The 21,199-nt window shown below is 38.3% G+C and overlaps 3 protein-coding genes across 6 annotated transcripts in view; 2 read left to right on the top strand and 1 right to left on the bottom strand.

The window, feature by feature from the left end:
• The window catches only part of scube3 (signal peptide, CUB domain, EGF-like 3), a 66,470-nt gene extending 57,550 nt beyond the window's left edge, over positions 1-8,920 (top strand). For all 4 annotated transcript variants that reach the window (XM_087782154.1, XM_087782153.1, XM_087782152.1 and 1 more), the window contains 13 exons: positions 695-817; positions 902-1,018; positions 1,083-1,178; positions 1,244-1,360; positions 2,594-2,755; positions 2,822-3,025; positions 3,568-3,729; positions 3,803-3,970; positions 4,028-4,189; positions 4,257-4,454; positions 4,533-4,685; positions 5,695-5,774; positions 6,604-8,920. In XM_087782154.1, the coding sequence (XP_087638280.1) occupies positions 695-817; positions 902-1,018; positions 1,083-1,178; positions 1,244-1,360; positions 2,594-2,755; positions 2,822-3,025; positions 3,568-3,729; positions 3,803-3,970; positions 4,028-4,189; positions 4,257-4,454; positions 4,533-4,685; positions 5,695-5,774; positions 6,604-6,756 (1,895 nt within the window). In that variant the 3' untranslated portion in view covers positions 6,757-8,920. The remainder of the gene's footprint in view (positions 1-694; positions 818-901; positions 1,019-1,082; positions 1,179-1,243; positions 1,361-2,593; positions 2,756-2,821; positions 3,026-3,567; positions 3,730-3,802; positions 3,971-4,027; positions 4,190-4,256; positions 4,455-4,532; positions 4,686-5,694; positions 5,775-6,603) is intronic.
• A 1,580-nt stretch (positions 8,921-10,500) lies between these two features.
• LOC148059917 (chymotrypsin-C-like) lies at positions 10,501-13,190 on the bottom strand. The gene is made up of 8 exons (XM_087782173.1): positions 13,101-13,190; positions 12,951-13,039; positions 12,791-12,888; positions 11,894-12,016; positions 11,085-11,221; positions 10,868-11,013; positions 10,654-10,806; positions 10,501-10,579 (listed from the first exon to the last, which is right to left on the bottom strand). Exons 1-8 carry the CDS (start codon positions 13,135-13,137, stop codon positions 10,562-10,564), a joined length of 801 nt encoding a protein of 266 aa, XP_087638299.1. The 5' UTR covers positions 13,138-13,190; the 3' UTR covers positions 10,501-10,561.
• Positions 13,191-13,578: 388 nt separating this feature from the next.
• LOC148059916 (chymotrypsin-like elastase family member 2A) lies at positions 13,579-15,698 on the top strand. The gene is made up of 8 exons (XM_087782174.1): positions 13,579-13,664; positions 13,733-13,821; positions 13,889-13,986; positions 14,348-14,467; positions 14,544-14,680; positions 15,182-15,327; positions 15,409-15,561; positions 15,643-15,698. The coding sequence occupies exons 1-8, from the start codon at positions 13,628-13,630 to the stop codon at positions 15,658-15,660; spliced, it is 798 nt and encodes a 265-aa protein (XP_087638300.1). The 5' UTR covers positions 13,579-13,627; the 3' UTR covers positions 15,661-15,698.
• The last annotated feature ends 5,501 nt before the right edge of the window (positions 15,699-21,199 follow it).

The following is a 21,199-nucleotide window of genomic DNA, read 5'->3' as shown; positions in this document are numbered from 1 at the left end:
GATTCATTAAATTATATTTAATTATCTTTAGGTGATTTTCTTTTCATTGTCAAAGTGGATTTCTTATAAAACAAAATGTATACATTTTATTCATAAAAATAAATGGTTTTCACTGATTTGCATTCTTATGTTTCCTTTGGTACTTTTTTATTTTCCCCTTATTCTGTAAATAATAAATAATGTTGTTATTAATTAATCTACATGATACTTGTAGCCACTTAACTTTGAGTTATTTTTACATTTTTTCATTTCCTTTTTTTTTCTCTTTAACGTTTTTCTTGAGAAATTGTTCTCTTTTTCACAGTTCTTCTTCTTCTTAAAATATGTTTCCATTGTTTGTACTGGTTCTTGCACTCCCTTGATGTTTGTTTTTATTTCTTCTTCGTTTATTCTGTAAATTCCATTTCTATGACTTCATCGCTATGATCTAAGTAAAAATATCTGGAATCTTCCATTTTTATTTTCTTTTAACCACATAGCTTTTAAACATTTTTTAATAAACAAATTCTTCTTTGTTTTGCTTAATCAGATTTTCCCTTATACCTCTGCTTTATAGTCTGATTTCATCCTTTGAAATGATCTTTGTTCCAAATTTACTAAAAAAAGAAAAAATGATCAGCACTAATGGATGAACGCACATGTTTTGTATTACTGGGAGTGGAACTTTTAACGGTGCATACGTGTGACTCCACAGATATCGATGAGTGCAGTATAAATCGTGGCGGTTGTAAATTCGGCTGCATTAACTCTCTGGGGAGCTACGAGTGCACTTGCCCTCCAGGATTCAAGCTGCACTGGAACAGGAAGGACTGTGTCGGTATGTACCCGCACTGACTCCCTGTGGCCGCCACCATGCATGCATGCATCTCATGATCATGTGACAAGTGTTGGTTTTCCACAGAGCTGGTCAAGTGTCCCCCTGGACTCGTTGCCCCGAAGGCCACGCTAACTTGTAGCAAAACTGGGAAGAAGGAGAGCTGCTCTCTGACGTGTGCCTCCAAGGCTCACTATTTGGCAGGTAGGCGACAGGAACTCGAACAAGAGTTTTCAGATTCCATCATTCTCGATGCTGTCATTTTCAGAGTCTGACAACAGCTACTCCGTCAGCTGTGGCATCCCCCTCCTCCGAGGGAAGACCTCCTCCAGGCTCAACTCCAGCAACAGCCAGAGCTGTATAGGTTTGTCACACTCGCTCGCCACGTCTGTGTGTCGGCCCCGGTAGCATGTTGCTGTTTGTTTGTAGAGACTCTGGCGCCTCCGGTGAAGCAGACGGCATCTTTCAAGATCAAAAACGCTAAATGTCACCTACACCCCAAAATGACCGGCCGGACGGAGGAGCGAGGGCGGACGCTTGGACCAGGTCAGTCGGTGGATCCTCAACTTAATTGATATGGAAGAGAATAAACAGTCGCCTTGAACCGTTGTTTTAGTCTGAACTATCTGCAGTTTAACTATTTACTCCTCATATGTAAGTAAGTAAATAAGTAATTTTTATTTGTATAGCGCTTTTCCAGACCAGGGTCACAAAGCGCTTAAACAATCAAAACAATATTCAATAAAGTATATACTTTAAAGGGCAGGATAAAACTGATAACACAACAGGAGTTCCAGAAAATCAAGGAACCTGAACAAAAAAAACGTCTTAAGATGTTTCTTAAAGGAGTCGGAACCGTGTGCGAGGAACCACAAGTAGATTCTGATCCACAGACCTCAGAGCCCGAGCTGGGGTGTAAGGCTGGATCAGATCAGTGATGTAAGGAGGAGTCTGACCATGAATAGCTCTGAAAGTAAGAACCAGAATTTTAAAGTTGATCCTGAAAGAAACTGGAAGCCAGTGAAGAGTTTTAAGGATCGGAGAAATGTGAGTTCTTCTACTTGATTAGAATTCTCGCTTAGTTCTTAATAAACTGCAGGCGAGACAGCTCCTTCTTGTTAAAACCAACATGTTATTTCTTACATTACAGACAGATTCTGACTTCATTCTAACATTTGCTATGCATCTTCAAGAACTGAGATGATAACTTTACACTTGCAACTATTTTACATGTTTAACCGTTATTCATTTATTTTGTCCAAATTAAGTGAGGCAGGTGTGTGAGCAGCTTACTGGTTTTCCTACATAACAATTAAACTGTCCTTCTAATTAATTTCATTTGGCCCGCCAAAGTAGGCAAAAAATAATTAAAATAAATTAATAAAAGTAGATTAATGCTGATATGGTTACCTATAAAGAGTTCAAGGTAAGTTTAGGAATACATATTATTAATTTGAAATATTTTACATAATTTCTTACAGACTTCTTGAATAATGAATCTGATGTTGAAGGAAAAACGTATTTGACGGCCATGTTTGTTGAAGAACGTGCGAATAATCATGTTGGATTGACCTCTAAGAATGAAAAGAAATATTCCCATTTCCTGTTAAAGAACACATATTGTTCAGCCCACGACCTTTACTGCTAAAACATTTTGGTCCCTTTTGTGATTGAGTTTGACATCTGTGTTCTAAGTGATCGCATCACTGCAGCTGCAGTCGTCCAGTGAAATCTGAGCTCGATATGCACCATATAAGAAATGGTTTTCCTCGTCCACAGGAGGGGGGCAGTCCTGCAGCAACTGCCTGGTGACGTTCGTCAATCTCAAATGTGACTCCTCCAGAAAAGGGAAGGGGCGACGGGCTCGCAACCCCTCCAACAAAGAAATCACGCGCATCACCCTGGAGCTGGAGGCCGAGGTGAAGGCGGGAGATACGACAGGTCGGCGACGTTCTTAGTCATCATCCTCTGGTTAAATGAAGTCCGTGTAACATTTGAACCGTGCAGGGAGCTGCAATCTCAGCTGCCTCAGGCTGCGCATGGAGAAGCAGGTGAAGACCTACATCAAAGCGCTGAAGAAGTCCATCAACCAGGAGCGCTTCCTGATCAGAGTGGCTGGTTTGGAGTACGAAGTCGCCCAGAAACTTCCCCAAGTGAACCCCGTTCATGAGAACTGTGGGCCAGGCTGGGAGAAGGACAGCGGACGATGTGGTAAGATGATCTGAAAAGATGCTTTTGTTGATGATTCTATGATTAATTACTACAAAATAAATTGAATAAAACCATTTTTGGGATACAATTAATTACAGTAAATCAAACTTCTATTATGATGCATTGCATTTTATAACATATTACCTTTTTTAATTGTGTTTGTCTCTGTGTTGTCTTGCCCTTTTAAGTATTTATTTTATTGGGTATTTTTTGATTTTTTTTAAGCGCTTTGTGACCCTGGTCTTAAAAGCGCTATATAAATACTAATTACTTACTTACTTACCTTAATTGGTAAAAACAACTTAAATTAAATTAAACTCAAATCTTCCAGAAAAGAAAATCTTAAAATATAAGTGTATTTACAAAAAACATAAATAAATAATAATAATAAATAATGTTTTCTGTCAGAAAAAGCAAGATAGTCAATAGAGATGATAGTTTCATTTTAAATATAAATCCACAAGGGACCAAAACAAATCTAAATATTATCACCATTATATTTTAAATCGCCCTAAGTGTCTTCTTGTCGATGTTCTCCTCAGTCAGATGCTTGTCGGGGTCGTACTACCACGGCGAGCAGGAGCGCTGCGTCCAGTGCCCGCCCGGCACCTTCCAGGAGAGAGAGGGGCAGCTGGCCTGCGACCTCTGTCCGGGCAGCGACGGGCACGGTCCACTCGGAGCTCGGAACATCTCCTCATGTGCAGGTAGGTCTGGGTCGATTGCTTGACCTTGAAAGGAGTTTACCAACTCAAGCTCAAATCGTCTCTCGTGCCTCAGGTCAGTGTCCCACCGGGTTCTTCTCCAGTGACGGGTTCAAACCGTGTCAGCCGTGTCCTCAGGGCGCCTACCAGCCCGACCTGGGTCGTACGCTGTGTTTCCCCTGTGGAGGAGGGCTGGGCACCAAACGAGAGGGAGCCAGCTCCTTCCACGACTGTGAGGTCAAAGGTGAGCCGAGACAAGTATGATGACTTTCCACAGGACCCAACCTTGTTCCCTCTGCAGTCCAGTGCTCCCCGGGTCACTACTACAACACCACGGTGCACCGATGCATCCGCTGTCCGGTCGGGACGTACCAGACGGAGTTCCGACAGAACTACTGCATCTCCTGTCCGGGCAACACCACCACGGACTTCGACGGAGCCACCAGCGTGTCCCAGTGCAAGAGTGAGCGTGGAAATTCTTTTGGTTTGGCGGAGTACGGGCGCTGACGTGTTTGTTTTGACGTGTCTAGACAGGCAGTGTGGCGGAGAGATGGGCGAGTTCATGGGCTACATTGAGTCACCTAACTATCCCGGTAATTACCCGGCCAACGTGGAGTGCATCTGGAACATCAACCCGCCCAGCAAGCGCAAGATCCTCATCGTGGTGCCCGAGATCTTCCTCCCCTCCGAGGACGAGTGCGGCGACGTGCTGGTGATGAGGAAGAACTGTGAGCGTTTGTAATTGCCGCCCCAGGAGGAGCACTTCTTTACTCTGATTGATCATTGTCTTCTTTTTCCCCCCCAAGGGTCAGCGACATCCATCACCACCTACGAGACCTGTCAGACGTACGAGCGGCCCATCGCCTTCACTGCCCGCTCCCGCCGCCTGTGGATCAACTTTAAGTCCAACGAGGCCAACAGCGCCAGAGGCTTCCAGATCCCCTACGTGACGTATGACGGTGCGTTCACTTGTGTGGCGATATGACGCGTGGATACAGGAATATATTTGTAGTATTGTCGTGTACTTGATTTTGGAGTTGCAGAATTTGCAGACCACTGTTGTCAAACAGCTTTTGTATAGAAAACAAAATATGTCCAACACTTTAAAAGCTGTTGTAGTCGCTGTATCCTCTCGTCCACGGTCATCGCTGAGATCTAGTGGGTTTTCATTGTTAGATTAGATGTAACTTTAATAATCCTTTGAAAAAAAAGAATTGGGAAATCGGGTCAAACTTTCTATCGCTGCGATATGTAATGATTGCAGCCATTGGACACCATTATACAAACATTTTTATATTCAATTTAAAAAGCTACAAATTCAAAAATATTAAATTTAAAATGTATTTTTTAATTATTGCAAATTAGAATAGAAAACTGTATGTATATGAAAAAAATATTATTGTTTTCTTATATTCAAATGTTTAATATACACAACGTAACAATGTATAAATTATTCAATTAAATTGTTGGAAAAATAATTAAATGCTAAAAAACATGTTGAATTGCTGGGATCTGTTTTTCCTTAATCAACTATTGTCTTACTTCAACTGTATAGTGTCTTGAGATAACTTTGTTATGATAAGACACTTTAAATAAAATTGAATTGAATTGAAAAAGTTCAGCATTAGATTCAACCCTTCAATATTCTGATTTCACTGACATACATCTATGAATATAATCCACAAAGATGACCAAACAATAAAATATGACTTTTTTTGCGTTATTTAGATGTATCAATATATTCTTAAATCTCCTAAAGATGCTTCCAACTTTTGTCCCTTCAAGGCCTTCAGAGTAACTTTAGAACAAGTTTGATCAGCAGCTGTTCGACTCAGACATCATGCTGCCGGTGTTCTTAAGAGCAGAGTCAACATCTGCTCACGGAACTGCAGGCCAGAAAAACAATATGGCCGTCGACAAGTTTCACTTCATTGATGGCGTGTCTGTGATTGTGTCGTCTCCGTTCAGAGGACTACGAGCAGCTGGTGGAGGACATCGTTCGGGACGGAAGACTTTACGCCTCAGAGAACCATCAAGAAATCCTCAAGGTTTGTCGTTCAACTCAAACATGATAAAGAAGTTCAACAAGTTTGGCAAACGGCAGTCATGTTACTACTTTAGGCTAATGTTGATGGAGGAACCAGCGGAAAGAGTTGAATAGTAGAATGATAAAACATTTGAAGATCCATCACGATGCGCGTGCGTGGTTTCTGGTACGCTACTTCCACCTGCTGTCCGATTGAAGAAATTGCAATGAAGCAGTTGTATAAAGTGGTGTTTTTTAACATTTATTTTTTAATAGTTTAAAAAGTCTCTTCACATATCTTATAATTAATAAGAATTGAATTCAGGTGTAAAAACACCGTATCATATATTTTAGCTGTGCATTCCCATAACCAAGGATATGAGTCATTAGGTAGAATTGAGAGCCAGAAGAACTTATTTTCAAATTTCTTTTTCATATTTCTGTATTGGTGGTTTAATATTAATAGTCATGACTTGTGTAGTAGAACTCTATATTTATTTCTTTAACTTTGCCCCTGAATACGTAACTGTGTCTGGACAAGTACTGATATATTTTTCAACGTATAAAGAAGATAAAATTAGTAACTGGCCCAACAAAAGCCTTTATCTTGTTGTACAAACAAATTTACTTGTAAAAATGGTATTTCAGTAAGTCTATTCTGACACTAGGAGGAGCCAGAAACGATGTTTTCAATTGTATTTGTTTGTGCTTTGTTTTTTGGGAACAGATGACAATTTTAGTGGTTACTTTATACAGAGGTCCAAGATCCTTTCAAGACACTCAAATCAACACATTGGTTGCCCTTTGTCTTGGTCTAGTCCTTCACTCGTCTGTCTCGTTCTGACCCGCAGGACAAAAAGCTGATAAAGACTCTATTCGACGTCCTGGCTCACCCCAACAACTACTTCAAGTACACCACTCGGGAGTCCAACGAGATGCTCCCTCGCTCCTTCATCCGGCTGATAAGCAGCAAAGTCTCAGCGTTCCTGCGGCCTTACAAGTAAACCTTGCTTCCGTCACCGAGGCTTCGGACCGTGACCTCCCCCCTCAGTCTCCCCGCCTCCCCCCTCCTTCCTCCTCCACCGTACCGACTGCATCCCGGTCCCAATACAGGATCGAGAAAAGTGTAGGTTGACCCGCTTTTTCTTTTCCCGCGAGACGACCAACACTATGCACACCTGAGGAACATTTGTGTGGTTTTTCTTGTCACTTCATTACAGGACTTGTATCCCAGATTGAAGGGTGTAGTGGGGAGTGTCAGTGGGTTTCCACGGTGCTGTGCAATGGAGACAGTAGGAGTGATGTTTGTGTTTATGAGCCCGGTGGAGCTTGTTGTCGTGCTCGCTGACGTGACGTCCCGTTCTCCGAGTCTGTCATTAAGTGTCGTGTTGTGTAACTCGTCCCACCTGTCTGTGTGCTGTCCTGCAGGAGGAGCTCGACCGCCCTCTTGACTCCCCCTCTCCCCCCTCTCTCTCTTTCCAAGCCTTGACTTTGTTGAGCTCTTAGAGCCGGTTCCAGTGTTTTTGCTGTTAAAACAGTTCATCTGTGTGTCTCCGCCTCAGCAGCCAGGTGGCGCTCTCGGGACAAAATGGTCCGACGCCATCGAAAAGGAGCGTGCAAGCGTGTTTCAGAGAGGAAGTTAATGGTAGTGTAAAGAATGTCTGCGATGGACTTTTTTTTTGTTTGCTGCTTTTTGTGAAAGGTCACTTTAATTCTCCGATCTGGCTCTGGTCACACGTTCTTTTGGGTGGAGGCCTCTCCGCAGTCCACCGTCTCTAATCCTGTAAATGATTAATATAAGTTAGACGAGGGTTGAGTTCTTCAATCCAGATTTGTTTTGTTTTTTGGTGCGCAGGAATCCATCAAAATGTCTCCCCCTTCAATCCAAAGAGCCCTCCTCTATCCCCTCCCCCCCACATGTTCACAGTTGAATCTGACGTCAGGCTTCTGCTTAAACTTCGATTTAAGAAGTTGTCTATCAATACTTTTTCACTTGAGGATGATTGAAGATCTCTCGCAGATGAAACCAATAAAAATATCAATTACAGTGGAATATTTAAATATTAAAAATCACAACAAAGGATCTCTATAAATCATGATCAACTCAAATATAATCTTGACAGTTTATAATTCTTGTCCTTGTTTTTTGCATGAGTTGATGAATCACATACTCCCAAGTGTTCAGTGCAAAATAAACATAATTTTATGTTTAGAATTGCATCATTTCTCTCCTCAAATAGTCAGACCTTTGGTGAAATGTAGAAATACATTTGTTTATTTGAGATGTTTACCCTGGTGAAGTAAATAAAAATCACAGTCTTCAAGCATTCCTCAAATGAAAACATGAAGCTTCAATATTTAATGAGTGGAATATTTGGTCCTAAACGAGTGAGAAACGAGATTCAACGAACCACGCTGAAGTTTCAGCCTGGTGAGACGAGAATCCATCACTGAAGTCACAGTTACAAAAATTCCCTTTTAGTTCGTTGTATTTCCGACTTCAGATGGTTTGAGTGTCCATGTGTGGAGCATCAGATCTGGTGCTTCACACGTGAAGATTGTTTACACTGGCTGGTCACTGAAGTCCTGCTGGAGAATCAAACCTTCATGAAGCTCTGAGGCTCTGAGAGATTTAGAACGGCTGAACAGCTTCTTAAAGTTTTCTGATTTGATTTCCCTGCAGGTATTGATGAAAGCTGGGTCACAATGAGCTTGACTCTCCTGAGAAACCTCTCTTGTCCCCCTCATGTCTATTTATATGACCACAAGCACCCCAGCTGCCGTCCAGGTTCATCTTCACTCCTGCAAACTGTTTATTTGTTGAAACTGTTGCCTTTTTTTAAGAGTTTTCTATGATGAATCATAGAGTTGATGATATTTGCACTTGAATTGTTAATGCTCATGTAAATGTCTGGATTTTGTATTGTCTTTTTAAATGAATGGATTTGGTGTTTGTTGTTTTTCTTGTAGCTTGTTCGTCCTGAGAGACCGTTTAGTCTATAGCGGGAGGAAAAAAATGACACACATGATCACCCGGAGTGGGAGAAATGTTTAGAGGTGAATGAGTTTGTTCTTGCCCAAATCACTTATGGAATAAAATACTGTACTTCGGCTTCATTAACAATTGTACGTGACTGTAATGTTGGATATTAAAGATCATTAACCAGGTTGACTGTCACCTACTAACGTGAGTGTCCAGCACAACTGACTCCAGACCAGTTGTGGTGAAAAGATGGAAAAACCTCTGGTCGGCAGAACAGAAGACTCTGATCCAGAACGTGCTGACGCAGCAAGTTCAATGACCTTGTGTTGTTTCAAACTGTTAACAAAGAAAACTGCATTAATGGGAAGAAAGGGGCCTTGAATGATGTAAAAAAAAAAAAAAAGTTAGAGTAAAAACATTTATAAAAGGTTATAATAAAAAATAAGCTCAAGTTGTAATTTTATCATTCATTATTTTGTTTTGTTTTCATTTAATTTAAGTAGATATATCATATGCAATAAAAGAGGGACTTGGATTAAAAAACAAATATTTCAACTCACTTCAACTGGCTAGAAATACTCAAAATTAAAAATAATAAATAAGGAGGATAAAACGGAATGTATTGAGTTTGATTGAGCCTCCATAAGATGAAAGTACAATATTGTAATCTGATTCCTGCACAGACAGTTTGATAAAATGTACATTTTGTACGGACCCTGACCTTAACTGTGGAAGATTTTGCCCCTTGTGTGATTCAGTTTCAACCCCCTGATCTAATGGTTTTACTCAAACCTCCTGTGGACCACATAAGAACTGTCAAGAGGCTTCATGTGGCCCCTGAACTGTACTTTATCCAGGTGTGGTGTAAGTGTAACATGACGTTTTAAATCAGGGAAAGAAGTCACAAGAACATCAAATCTACAATATTTTATTTAAAAAAGGAAACCTCTTCATACATACAGATGAATATTGCTTGTGATTCATGTTTAAGTGTACATTAAATTAAATAAATTCGTCCAGTTAGTTGTCATGTTCCCCAAGATATGTTCTTTTTATGCTATGAATATATTGTTGAATTTAATTGTCAGTATTAGTTGTAGTGAGTCAATTGTTGCAATAAAAATAATGCATAATACAATACAACAACAAGCTATTGAAGGTTCAGGAAGACGCAGCAGTGGTCGGTGCTCGGGTTGGTTCGTCTGGTGAGTATGAAATGAGTTCTAATCTATTATGCGTTATCTGCATGTTTCCATGACGACCTGTGTTCCATCTACAGCTACTTGAATCCTACACTTGGAAACACCAGGCAACCAGCGCCCCCTTTCGTCACAGGTGAGGCGGTTTGGTTTTATCTAACACACTTTGTCTAGGAGTGCAAGTCAGAGTGATTTATATTAATTCTTAATTAATATCTTTAAATTTCTTCCTTCTTTTGGTGATTAATTTATTATTGCAATCAAGAGATTGTATGCTTCAGTTTTTTACTATGAGATTTGATGGGAATTATGGGTTTTAACCTTTAAATTACCCTTGTAAATAAAATGCATTATTATTATAAAAAAAAGAGGGATTAATACATTAGTGGTTCATAAAACTAGTTAATCTATGTGTTTAATGTCACTTAAAAAAAAAACTTTATTTAAATAAATGAATGGTGTCTTCATTGATACAGCAAGAGATTATAAATGCAATTATAAAAATGAAAGCAAAAATAACGTCTAATTACAGTTTATACGATATATCAAAACACTCGGTCACAAGATAATATGTATCTCTTTATTATTATTTACATGTGGAAACTATGACAGCTGATTTCTTACGTCTCAGTAGGAAACAATTTTCTGTGGAAGAAGAATATTTTTTAGAAGAATCATTTGAAAAATAAATTTGCGCGACACTGTTGACATGCTCTTACAGAGTTGATCCAGTCCATGTAGGAGCTGACTTGGGTGAAGACTGTGGGCTTCTTGGGGTAGTTGCAACTGAGTCCAAGTCCAAAGCTGACGATACCGTGGACCTCCCAGGCTCCTTCTGCGTTCTGGCAGTTCAGAGGTCCACCAGAGTCTCCCTGTGACACCAGGAGGATGCCGGTGAGTCTGAAGTCTTGACATGCTTCTTCATGGACTTACGTTGCATCCGGACACCACTCCGTCACCGCCGGCACAGACCATGGAGTCGCTCACCATGAAACCCCACCAGTCGGGCTTGGTGCAGGTCTCGTGGTCCACCACTGGCAGCAGGGCCTGCTGCAGGTTGTCAGCGATGGGACCTCCAGCTATCGGGAGACATATTTCCATATTTTCTCCCAAGATTATGAATTCTATTCATGAGTAGATCATGACTCACTGGAGAGGCGACCCCAGCCGGTCACAAAACAAGGCTCGTCGTGGGGCAGCTTGAACCCAGCGGCTGGAAGACAAGCCGCCATGATGGTGTCACTGAAGGTCACCGGAGCCTCCAGCTGGATCAGAGCGATGTCATTACTGTGGCGGAGAAATGATGATACTTCAGGTTTGAATGACCCACATTCTTATAGTTTCAATGGCCACTAGAAGGCGATCTCTGAACCACTGATTCAATGAAACCTCTCTAAGTTTTTAAACTGAGGACGCCACCTACTGAGCTGAGTACGACATTGCATCTTGAAACCTACTGACCATGACTTGAATGTTTCAGTTGAGATGAAGAAAAAGATATGGAAGTAAATGTGTCGGACTTTGAATATACATTATTGCACCGAAAATTTTAACAACTTATTTACTATTTATGACTTTTTTTTAAATATTTTTCTTTTTGAACATTTCATTTTACAATGAATTAATTCATATATTAATAAAAAATGCTGCAAAAGAATACCAGTGGTTGAAATTTGATGTTTTTTAAATTTTTAATTGAAAGTCTGATTTTGATCCTATGAAAATGTGATTCATTTTTAGGTAGGTAGGTAGGTAGAACTTTATTGATCCCTCAGAATGTCTCCTTCGGTAAATCGTTTTTTCCAATTAGACACAGCAATACAGCAATTATTCATAAAAATAAGAACAAGAACAAAGAGAAATAAAGAGAAAGAACAAGATCATACAATCTAAGTCTAAAGATAAAGAACAAATAACAAAGTCTAATGGCACATTTACTCCCATTCAAAAGAATCTTACCGGATGAACAAGGGGTTCCACTTCTCGTGCACGACGATGCTAGCAGGGCTCAAGAACATGGCTTCCTCCTCCGTCTCCTTCAGGTTGTGCTTCCCCATCGCCACTCTGTACTGCTTTCCATTGCTGGAATCATCCGTGATCAGGTGGAGTTAGGGGGCGTCGAGTTATGGGATTAATTGCGATTCATTTACTTAGTTTAGATGGTCATAATTACTTTTGATATTTTACTCTTCTAGTTGCTCTTTGTTGTTGAGTTGTCGGGGTACGACAAATCTTCAGTCACAGCTCAAAGTAAATGGCTTTGTTTGTTTAAGCACTTTATTAAGTTACGATGTTTTTTTCAATGTTTATTTTGTAATGTGTCATTCAGGCTCATTCAACCACGCTGCAGGAAGGACTGATTCCTCCTCTCCTTCTTGTCCACTGCAGCAGGTTATTTAATTAGTTATGTTTGTGTTTTAATTAGTTTTTATGACTCATTCTCCCCATTTCTGTACTTAGATTTATTTTTATTGATTTATTCATCATTACTTTATAAATGATTGTGCTTATTTTATTGTTGTATTGTCAATCGTTTTTTGGGAACTGCTGTGACAACCTTAAAATGTGGTCAGAATAGAAGAATGGTATATCAATCAAAATAACGCAGCAATATTCAGCTGTGCTGGTGAAACTAAAGGTACAACCCTTTACTTTATGAAGCCACTTTTTCAATTATTTACATCTTGCACAATAACAGATTTTACTGGGGGGGAAAACAAAGGTTTAAATTTTTTTTTTAGCTATTTCTTGGCGAGATGAATTAGTTTGATAAACATAATCGTTTATTTTTTTATATACTTTTCTAGTTTAGTTAACATTTCATCTTCAATCCGGGCCAGAATATTCCTTTATTACCTGATACAGTGAGCAGCAGTGAGAACCCACTGGTCTGAGATCAGGGTTCCTCCACATGTGTGTCTCCACTCTCCCTCTCTGTTGTACTGCAGAGAAATCTGCACCAAGACACACATTTAAAAATATAAATGAAGATGTGTATAGTATGATCAATATTTACCTGCCAGGGCCAACTGTTGGGCCTGGCGTCTTCTCCGCCGACCACCCTGCTGACCACGGGGGGGAAGGTGGGTGAGCCGCACCCGTAGGCTGTGGATAGACACAGAGATCCTCAGATCCCAACACTTCAGAACCTCCTGAGGAATCTTACCGCCGGCGACGAAGAGTGCGAGGACCAGAAGCTTCATCGTGTCTGTTTCACACGGCGAGCGTGAAGACCTGCACGTCCTTTATGTCTCGCCCCCCCTTTTGCATAACCAACGGAAACCGGATCACATTCTGGGAAAAACAAGCCGTTTGAGAATCGGAGCAGATGAAACTTCAGTCCAAGGTCAAACATAGATGTAAAGAAAGGTCATTTATGAATTCTCTTTGGAATTTAGACAATCCTCATGTTTCTTGTATACATTTTATATTCATTTTGAGAACATTTTTGTTGAATATTGATTTCAAGTTGCTGAATTGCATGTTTTAAAATCCCCAAAAACATAAATAATAAAGAGTTTGCTCATTACGGGTCAACCTTCCACACCTGTGAGCTTCACAGGCTGTAGATAAAGTTTATTTGGGGTCTTATCTAATCTCCATGTTTCCTGGCTCTGAACGAAGAGTGAGCTAACACTGAAGGTGTATAAAAGCTGGATGTAATTGTAATGCAATCCACTGAAGACATTCACAATGAAGTTTCTGGTCTTGGCTTTGTTCGTCGCCGGCGGTAAGAAGTGGAGACATCGTTGTGTTCAAGTTGTGTTCAAGTGTGTAACGTGTGCTTTTGTCCATCAGCCTACGGGTGCGGTCTGCCCACCTTCCCCCCCGTGATCAACAGGGTGGTCGGCGGAGATGACGTCCGTGAGAACAGCTGGCCCTGGCAGGTAATGTGGACCTCAACTGACGCCTTGTCTTGAAGCTGATGGCTAATTCAGAGGTGCTGGTTCTCAGGTGTCTCTGCAGTACAAGAGTGGCAGCAACTTCTACCACACCTGTGGAGGAACCCTCATCTCCAGCCAGTGGGTCCTCACTGCTGCTCACTGCATCGGGTACGAAGACTTTTCTCATAATACAAGTGCTAGAAGTTCAAACATTTTATCTGAAATTAATCGATTAAATTAATCTATTTTAATCTCAACTAAATATTGCTGAGAAACTCAACTAGTATTCATTTAATTGTTATTGTCTACAAAAAGGAAACTTGCAATATCAGAGAAAGGTTTGAGATTAAAATATAATAATGCTTATAAAAAGTGAATAAAGCAATAATTAATCGCATCATTTCACACAGGTCAACCCTTGTGTAATCTCAGGGTTGTCAAGGTGACATGAAGGCTCGAAAACAAGTGTTTTTTGGTATCCCTTTCAACATTTTTAGTATTGAAGGAATTTTATGTCTCCCTGGAGCAGAAGCCGCACCTACAGAGTTTTCCTGGGCAAGCACAATCTGAAGGCCAATGAGCAGGATGCTATTGCCATCAGCCCCGGCAAAATTGTGGTCCACGAGAACTGGGACTCTTACAGGATCCGGTAAAGTCTTTGGTCGCAGGACGTCTCAATTCCGACCCCACAAAGTATCTAATTTTTCTCTCTTTGTATGTCGCAGCAACGACATCGCCCTCATCAAGCTGGCCACCCCAGTCAAGATCTCCGACAGCATCATGCCCGCCTGTCTGCCCACCAATGGCGAGACCCTTCCTCACGCCGCTCCCTGCTACGTCACTGGATGGGGTCGTCTCTGGAGTGAGTTACTGAATTTTCATGCATTCATTTCTTTTAATAGTGTGGAAATATATCAATGGAATAGTTTAACATTCACATGTTATTAGTGAAACTTTACTTTAAATTTTTTTTAAGTAATGAAATCTAATTCTATATTGAACATATTATTTGTTTTTATTGAATAATTCAATCTAATAATTTAAAATTGTTGGCTACGAAAAAAAAAAAATCCAAATTATCAAATGTTAAATTCAACCATTTAATATTTTTGATGGCATTTAATATTGTATTTTAATTTAATATTTAAAAAAATCCTTATTTATTTACTTTTTATCTAGAGCAATTTCAATAAAATGTATTTTATTTATGTACCTTCTAAATTATATTCTACAACTTTCTTAATCATATTTTAACATTTTTAAATGGATATATATTATATTTAATATTTTTATTTTTTCAAAACCATTATAATCTCTCAATGTTTAAAAATGATTTCAAAATAAATGTTGTTTTCTGTCTCAGCTGGAGGTCCCATCGCTGACATCCTGCAGCAGGCTCTCCTGCCCGTGGTCGGACACTCCACCTGCAGCAGATCCGACTGGTGGGGCAGTCTGGTCACCACACAGATGATCTGCGCCGGAGGAGAAGGAGACCTGGCCAGCTGCAACGTGAGTTGTCACATTTAAAAGAAAAAAAAAAGTGTCTCTTCGATTCATCTCTGAATGTTCCACATCATTGTGCCGCCGCAGGGAGACTCTGGCGGTCCATTGAACTGTCAGAACACGGACGGCTCCTGGGACGTTCATGGTGTTGTGAGCTTCGGCTCCAGCATGGGCTGCAACTACTACAAGAAGCCTTCAGTCTTCACCAAGGTCAGCGCTTACATCCCCTGGATCAACACTGTAAGTATCTCTTTCCTCAAGCTCAATATTTTTATGAGAAATGCGATGAGATTATTTACTTTTTGAATTCCTCTTCTCCAGGTGATGACCAACAACTAAGTTCTTCCTTGCTCAAGCAATAAAGAAATTAAATATTCCATTTTTCTTCCTGGGTTTTCTTTACATCATCATTAAAAAGGAAATGTATTAATTAATGACTTATTCAAGACTTTGTAAATGGTAATTTAATTAAAAGAAATTTGATGTATTTAATGTTTTTATCTAAAACTAAATGTAATACATTGAATATTAATTATATAATCATTTCAAGAGATAAGTCTGATCTGTAATTAATAATAAATCTATTTTAAATCTAATGTTTTTTCATTAAGTTGTTTTGGCAGCAAAAAAAACACGATTAGAAAAAGTGTGTTTAACAGGATTTCATAACACCCGTAACATCTGACATTATTTAATCACAATTACTAATATCATTTGATAGCCCAGATACAGATATTTTAAATAACATATTATTGAAATTATGCATTGAACATTTAAAAATAATAATAATCATGCATTACTTCTGTGAGATATATAATATGTTGTAAGATACTACTCTTCTCGCATATCCAGGATATATATATATATATATATATATATATATATATATATATATATATAGTTTTTGGGGTTCCTTAGTCACAACCCCAATTACTGTCCTGTCGTGTTCCTGAAAAGGTCTCATTCATAACCATGATATTCTACAGTAATTATTAACAGAAACACATCCCCTTCTCTTCTCCCAAAGCTCATTTGCATGTTAATTAATATGCTGGAAAAACAAGTCATCACAGGTAAATGAGTGACCTTACATGTAGTTTGTCCTCCAGTGTAGATCCACGTGTGCCATGAAATAATGTGGAGACCGCCTTTAAAAGTGAAGCAGCAATAGTTTATGAAATGATTTTATAACAGCACAGTTTCATTTATACAATAATAATAATATGAATAAATACAATGATTTAGGAATTCTTTCTGAATGTATTAAAATAATTATTCCAGGGTTGCTTCCGTAATAAGAATACATTGATCGTTAAACGTGTTTACATTTAATTCGGGATGTTGGGATCAGCAGAAATTGAATTGAAAAGCGGCATCTGATTTACAAACAGTGACCCTAAACTCCCACTAGGTGGCAGTAGATTACAATCTCTGCCGATGCACAACAGTTAGTCGGGTTATGAAGTGTTTCATTATTACACTGTGTGGACAACTTTTCAATTGACCTCGATTTTCGACCTCACAGTATTCGGAAAAACCATCCCTTCTCATTTTGACTACATGTCCTCCATATATATATATTCATGTAACGGAGAGTTTTGCCACAGAAAAAGTTAGTTCAGATAATCTCCATCGAACCACCTAAATTATTCTCTCTTGTTTTTAAATCTTTCTTTCCATCATTCCCTGGAACAATGAACAATGTTAGGAATAAAAATTCAACCAAATGCAGCGGATGTACACGTGTGCATTTGGAATTGAAACTTTGTAAAATGTATATTTAACATATATTAACCACATTATGGTTAACCACCTTATCAAGTAGAAAACAAAGTTTAACGTAAGGAAGTGTAGCTATAAATCGCACGCTAAAATATTGTTTTTATTTACTCTAAATAAATTCAGCCAGTATTTAAAAGATGTTTGATATTTACCAACCTAAAATAAACAATAAATACATTATATCTATGAAGTCTTGAATATGAAATCATATGACGCTCACATGAAAGAGAAAAGTATTTATTTACCTGTTACCGGTTTTATACTCTTTGTAATTTTGTTTATCAAATTAAAAATCTTTGAAATAAATGTTATTTTTACATTTTATATTTTTAAAATAAATAACCAAACGTCTTTATTGAGTTTGTTGACATTTTTACTAGTATTGGTATTTAAATTCCAGTTTACGTAACTTAAATTTAAATTGTTATTTTATGAATTTAAGTACTTAATGTATAGTTTACACACTGATGACAAGATTTTCGTTTTATCGTATATTTTGATAGATAAAATTAGATTGTTTTCTACATTATTGAAACTTCCTCTTTTGTGTTGGTCTTGGATGACAAAATATTTAATATCAAATATTGATTTATTTTCTGAATTAAAAATGATCCTTTCATATCAAATAGACATTATATTTGCAGGAACATTAGGAGAGTAAAGTTGAAACAATATAGGACATATTTACGACTGTAAATCTACATCAATGAGGGCCACTTGCGGTCATTTGAGTAGAATTATTGTGGCTCCACGCTAATACGTAAACACTGAAAACACTTTTTGGTGTGTGTCCTTGAAAAATTGTTCAACTTTGTGTAGAACTGGTGGTGACAAAAAGAGTTTTTATTTAAAAATTCTGAAAAAAATAATGCTCAGAATAATGTTCACATTTGGCCCTCCCTTTTTTTAAAAAATGTGGCCCTCCTTAAAAAAAATGTTTACATCCCTGAGCTCGATGATAATAACTTACGATACGACTTTTTATGTTAAATCTTGCTTGGCCACATATTATCGCTGCCATAAAATAAATATTTAAAGTATATTTAGTTCAGGAAAAGAGGTTCTGACAGAGCTAGCTTGCTGGTAAGTAGGAAAGACAACAGGATTTAGGAATGATTTGTTGTAAGGATCTATATACTGGAACCAACTATATTCTCCTCTTAAATGACAACGGTGATTATAATGCGATAACAACACTTACTGCTCATTATTGTGTGATTCTCAAGCGCCGTCGCTTCTGTGCTCGGGCACAGAGTCGACAAGAAGCACACTTAACACCCGTCATTTCTTAATAACCATCGGTATCACTCTCCGGTTCCTGCGCTGCAATAAACCCCAACAGCTCACTTTCCCAGGATAGCGAAACATAATAAAACGTGTCTCATTTTATTTCAAAGTGAAAGAGTGATAATAGACAGAGAGATGATCCGTGCCAGCGTTTTTTATGTGCTGATGGGAAATGGCGTTTGAACATGGCAGAGGCTGTAGTGCTCCCTTCGCTCTAATGTCTGGCACCGCTGCCAGTACCGCAAGTGACAACCACAGTGACTCGATGCCAGATATTCTCCAGCTCACCCGTATCCTTTCACTTTACACTCCTGGGTGAGCTAATCACCTCGTTTGAAAAACGCTCTGAGATCACAATTCCGTGTTGTTGTCGAGGAAGTGCGAAAGAAAATGGCTGCAGGTGTGATGTCATGTTGAGTTAGATGCACAGTTCAAGTACACAGATCTGTTTTCGGCACCATTGCAGCGAGTCGAATGATGTCTTTCCTTGGGCTGGTTTGAGTGGTTATTAACGTGGCTGAAGCAGGCTCTGGTGTGGGCATCACGGGACAAAGTAGCCTTTATGCAGTGTGCCGTGCTGCGAGGCAGAAACATTGTTGAGCGTTAAAACATTCTGTAACCAAAGCCACATGTTCCTGAGTGGAGGAAAGACAAAGACAAGCGACCGGACTCGCTCCACACCAGGAGTCTGGTCCCCAAATAAAATGACTCCTCGCTACATTCTTAGATGATTTAGTATAAATTAATTCACGTTTGCCATAATTAGCTACTCGTCTGGTTATCTAGAGGTTAAATTGAAAGATGATCTAATTATGATGAATAAATTATAATCTGTGATGAATTCATCTATTTTTAACCTCTCCTAAAATATTTGTTTCACTTGAATTGATTATAGTGTCAGAAGAAAATATTGATATGAAATAAAAAATAGTCATTCATTTATTGTTGTGAACAGACTTGAACAGAACAAGTCTTTTTATTCATACTCGTGCTTCAACTTTCACCAGCAGGCCGGAATATTATTATGTTATTTTGTCTCCATTATTCCTAAATAAACATCAAACATCAACATGTGTAACGTGCCGTAAGGACATTAAAATAAACATTATAATATTCAACAGAACAATCAAAGTCCACTTTACGGTGTGGCTGATCAAACACTAATCAAAATAATTTGGAAAGAAAAAGTTAGAGATAAATAATTACATAATTCAAGGTTTAATTATGTAATGAATTAATCATAATCAATTGCATTATTGGACACCCCTACATCCTCCTAGGTCATGATTCTAACTACACCTCAATAAAATATATCAATAATAAATTAAATAAATCTGCTTGATGGACAATTTTAATAAGCCAATAATTAAAGTCATTTTAGTTTTGTCTCATTTCAGACTTACTTTGTTCTCTTCCTGTCATGACCTTTGTTGTGTCATGTATTTAAGAATTCATTAAACTAAATTAAAACTCATCAAATCTTTTACTTTCAAAGGGTAACAAAACTCAATTTGGATTTATTATATTTTGTTGAAAATAACTCACATTCCTGGTCAACTTAAGTTTCATTTTTGGGCTTCACACCTCCGTCCGGATGCTGTTTACAATTGCGGAATATTTACCATCACAGTATTTTTAACTTATTGCCTGGAGATACGTGGAGCTACTGTTGGCTCCCCTGGAAATGAGGGGCACTTACGTGGACAGTGAAGGAGCAAAGTAGTGATCAGGAAGTCCCAAATGTTGGAGCTGAACTCTTGACCCATAATTCCCTTTCCCCTGATAATGTTCAGTGAGTGCATCCTTATATTACCAATAGCAAATTTGTTGCTGACTATGCATATTTGTATTTATAAAAACAGAAGCTACTTCCACAATTTTATTTCCTCAATTTCTGGCCTCCTGGAGGCGATGTAGCAGGAAATGCAACAGAAAAGACAAAGCGTTGAGGGATTCAAGATGATAGTTGGATTTTGTTTTGAACAGTCAGTCATGCTAACAAACAAATAACTCAATCTGATGCAGTTTATAAGTGAAAGGTCAATCTGGCGTTTGAAGAAGCAAACAGAGATTTGGCGATGGTGATACAATCAACAACAATAAAAGCAGATGACATAAACTTGGTATTGATTGTTCTGGTAGGCTGTTTTTAATGTGTAAAAACACTGTTCATGTTTATTCCTATTTTTTCAACCTTTGGGTTTGCTCATGGTCAAGGTCCACCAGTGTACATGTATTTCTGGTAGCCGGAGATGTTGATCACCTTGACCCAGAGACAACGCAACAATATATATTTACTATTGACTTTCTTTTAAAAATGTATTTTGAAGTGTTCTCTATGTACGGCAGTGTTCAACAATATGTTATTGGATTCTGTTCACAAATTGCATATTTAATTGTTTATTGTATGATGTTTCATCAGAATGCTTACTTGCTTATTGCCAGGGTTTGTAGGTTTTTTTTTTGTGATGAATAATAATAAAAAAAAATGTATTAAATAAAATGAATTAAATATATATATATGAAATTAAATTAAATGAATCAAATAAAGTAACTATAAATCAATTAAATACAATTAAATGCATTAAATGTAATGTAATGTTAAATAATATAACTGATCAGGACAGCAGACGGGTACGAGTTCATTGTTAAAGAAATTATATCTGTAACCAGAATATTTTATGGTTAAATAAACATTTTTGCATTATGTTTGTTTGGTCACAGCACCTCTACTCAGTAAAATGTCTGCTACAGTGACCTGAATTAAATCTCTTATTTTTCCCTTAGACCATTTTTTCCTCTGCAAACT

This window comes from Callionymus lyra, chromosome 19, assembly GCF_982586985.1.
Source record: "Callionymus lyra chromosome 19, fCalLyr1.hap1.1, whole genome shotgun sequence".
Taxonomy (NCBI): domain Eukaryota; kingdom Metazoa; phylum Chordata; class Actinopteri; order Syngnathiformes; family Callionymidae; genus Callionymus; species Callionymus lyra.
This window is presented reverse-complemented; position numbering and strand designations above follow the sequence as displayed.

Excerpts from the sequence above, each read along its gene's own strand:
- LOC148059917 (XM_087782173.1), bottom strand. The coding sequence starts at position 13,137 with ATGAAGCTTCTGGTCCTCGCACTCTTCGTCGCCGGCG. Across the intron at positions 13,040-13,100 it reads CGCACTCTTCGTCGCCGGCG|CCTACGGGTGCGGCTCACCC; the intron begins GTAAGATTCCTC and ends GTCTATCCACAG. Across the intron at positions 10,807-10,867 it reads GAGTGGTGTCCGGATGCAAC|GGAGACTCTGGTGGACCTCT; the intron begins GTAAGTCCATGA and ends CTGGTGTCACAG.
- LOC148059916 (XM_087782174.1), top strand. The coding sequence starts at position 13,628 with ATGAAGTTTCTGGTCTTGGCTTTGTTCGTCGCCGGCG. Across the intron at positions 13,822-13,888 it reads AGAACAGCTGGCCCTGGCAG|GTGTCTCTGCAGTACAAGAG; the intron begins GTAATGTGGACC and ends GCTGGTTCTCAG. Across the intron at positions 13,987-14,347 it reads ACTGCTGCTCACTGCATCGG|AAGCCGCACCTACAGAGTTT; the intron begins GTACGAAGACTT and ends TCCCTGGAGCAG.